The sequence below is a fragment of the Cebidichthys violaceus genome, unplaced genomic scaffold (assembly GCF_023349555.1).
Source record: "Cebidichthys violaceus isolate CVI_PGR_0920_01 unplaced genomic scaffold, fCebVio1.0.p SCAF_9, whole genome shotgun sequence".
Taxonomy (NCBI): Eukaryota; Metazoa; Chordata; class Actinopteri; order Perciformes; family Stichaeidae; genus Cebidichthys; species Cebidichthys violaceus.
In genome coordinates this window covers 802,688-805,187 of record NW_027176975.1, presented here as the reverse complement: position 1 = coordinate 805,187, position 2,500 = coordinate 802,688, and the positions used below count along the sequence as shown (strand labels likewise).

At 39.0% G+C, this 2,500-nt stretch overlaps 1 protein-coding gene across 1 annotated transcript in view; it reads left to right on the top strand.

Moving 5' to 3' along the window:
• Positions 1-2,500, top strand: part of LOC137866846 (chromaffin granule amine transporter) — a 39,297-nt gene that overhangs the window by 3,554 nt on the left and 33,243 nt on the right. The window contains exons 3-5 of the mRNA XM_068703030.1: positions 1,638-1,900; positions 1,975-2,099; positions 2,347-2,405. Coding sequence (XP_068559131.1) covers positions 1,638-1,900; positions 1,975-2,099; positions 2,347-2,405 — 447 coding nt within the window. The remainder of the gene's footprint in view (positions 1-1,637; positions 1,901-1,974; positions 2,100-2,346; positions 2,406-2,500) is intronic.

Here is a 2,500-nt window from a genome sequence, read left to right as displayed (position 1 = left end):
TTCTTTATGGCTTTAAATACATTTTTACCTCCTAATGAATCAATGAATCAATCAATGAGTCAATTAATGAATCAATCAATGAATCAATGAATCAATTAATGAATGAATCAATGAATCAATGAATGAATCAATGAATCAATGAATCAATTAATCAATGAATCAATGAATCAATTAATTAATGAATGAATCAATGAATGAATGAATCAATGAATGAATCAATGAATCAATGAATCAATCAATCAATCAATCAATGCATCAATGAATCAGTGAATCAATGAATCAATCAATGAATCAATCAATGAATCAATGAATCAATTAATCAATCAATCAATAAATTAATGAATCAATCAATGAATGAATCAATGAATCAATGAATCAATGAATCAATCAATGAATCAATCATTCAATCAATCAATCAATCAATCAATTAATGAATGAATGAATGAATGAATGAATCAATCAATGAATCAATCAATGAATCAATTAATGAATCAATGAATCAATCAATGAATCAATCAATCAATCAATCAATCAATGAATCAATGAATCAATGAATGAATCAATCAATCAATCAATCAATCAATCAATCAATCAATGAATGAATGAATGAATGAATGAATGAATGAATGAATGAATCAATCAATGAATCAATGAATCAATCAATCAATCAATCAATCAATGAATGAATCAATCAATCAATCAATCAATGAATCAATCAATGAATCAATGAATCAATCAATCAATCAATCAATCAATGAATGAATCAATCAATCAATCAATCAATGAATCCTGAATCCTGAATCCTGAATCCTAAGTCCTGCAGTGAAATAAAAGAATAATGAGTTCATATTTTAACAGATTAATCTGTAATGAGAAGCATTAAAGTGTCTCATATTCTATGTATATTTACAGTAGATCTTATTTGTTTGTGTGTTTAACGTACGTTAAAAGTGTGTTTGTCCTTTTTTGTCCCTTTTTGGGCAGTTGCAGTTTTCGTCATTTTTTGTAATTTTTGTAATTTTTTGGTCATTTTTTTGCTCGTTTTCGTCAGTTGCTGTCAGTTTCTGGCTGAACAGTTTTCGGCAATTTCCGTCCACACGAGTGTTCCAGCATCGTTTTAGAAATGGGTGCCGCTGTAAACAGGAAGTAAATTGGTTGCTTAGTTACATAAAGTACGTGAGTATTACAGTACTCTTTAATAACTAAAGGGTGTGCTTCTTTACTAGATTATGGGTCAATACATGTGATCAGCACACGTCTCTCACGCGTAGCTCTGGAGTCTCTGTTCTACTGGAGAACATTGTGCTTTTGTTCCTTACAGTTTCTGTGTGGACGTCACAGTTCCTGCAGCTAAAGAAGAACACTGTTTGATTCAGTCGTGTTGCTGTAATATATATTTTGGCCAGTGGTGTCAGCACTGAGGAAGACTCCAGTTAGTCAGTGAGGAAGAAATGAAACACCATTTCCTACTTTACATACTTTACGTTGACTTTAACAGAGAGCTGTAAAGTCATGTAGGTCATGTTTATTACATCCACTGAGGCCATGTTTACATCGTTCTGCTCATTAAAAGGTTCTCAAGACAAAACGTCTAACGTTTATCTTTACTAAACCAATCGATCCCTCCTCCTCCTCAGTGCCGATCATCCCGACCTTCCTCTACGCCATGGAGCATCCCAGTCCAGAGCCCCAGACCGCCCAGCCCTCCCTGCTCCCTCTTCCCAGCCGCAGTGCACCGATCCCGGGTACTCCGTCGGCGCGGAGCCCCCGCTCGTCTCCTCTGCTGTCGCTGTTCGACAACTCCACCTTCGGTCTGCGCTCCGAGATCCGGACCGAACCGCCCCGCCCCGACGCCGAGCCCACAACAGACCTGCAGCTCAACGAGACCACCGGCGCTTCGGTAGGTGACGTGTACCATGACGCCTGAGTTCACAGGTGAGTTCACAGGTGAGTTCACCTCTCTCTCTCCTGCAGGACGCCTCCTGTCTTCAGGACAGTGCGTTTCTGGGGGAGGAGAACGTTCGCGTCGGCCTGTTGTTCGCCTCTAAAGCTCTGGTCCAGCTGCTCATCAACCCATTCGTCGGCCCGCTCACCAACAGGTAGCTGATTGGCCGATTTCAAAACCTCTGTGACTACCTGTCATGTTCCTGATTACAAAACATCTCTTGTTTCTACAATAAGTGGTGAAAGATAATAGAAATACTTCTAAATACTTCTAAAAGTCATGAATCAAAAGTACTCACACTGCAGTACAATGTCCAGTGTGACTGATATCTGTCTCTCTCTCTGTCTGTCTGTCTGTCTGTCTGTCTGTCTGTCTCTCTATCTGTCTCTCTGTCTCTGCAGGGTTGGGTATCACATCCCCATGTTTGCTGGTTTTATCATCATGTTTGTGTCAACCATCAGTAAGTCACACACACACACACACACACACACACACACACACACACACACAGTGATGACAGTGTGTTTTCCATAAAGAGATGCCTCAGTGTGTGTG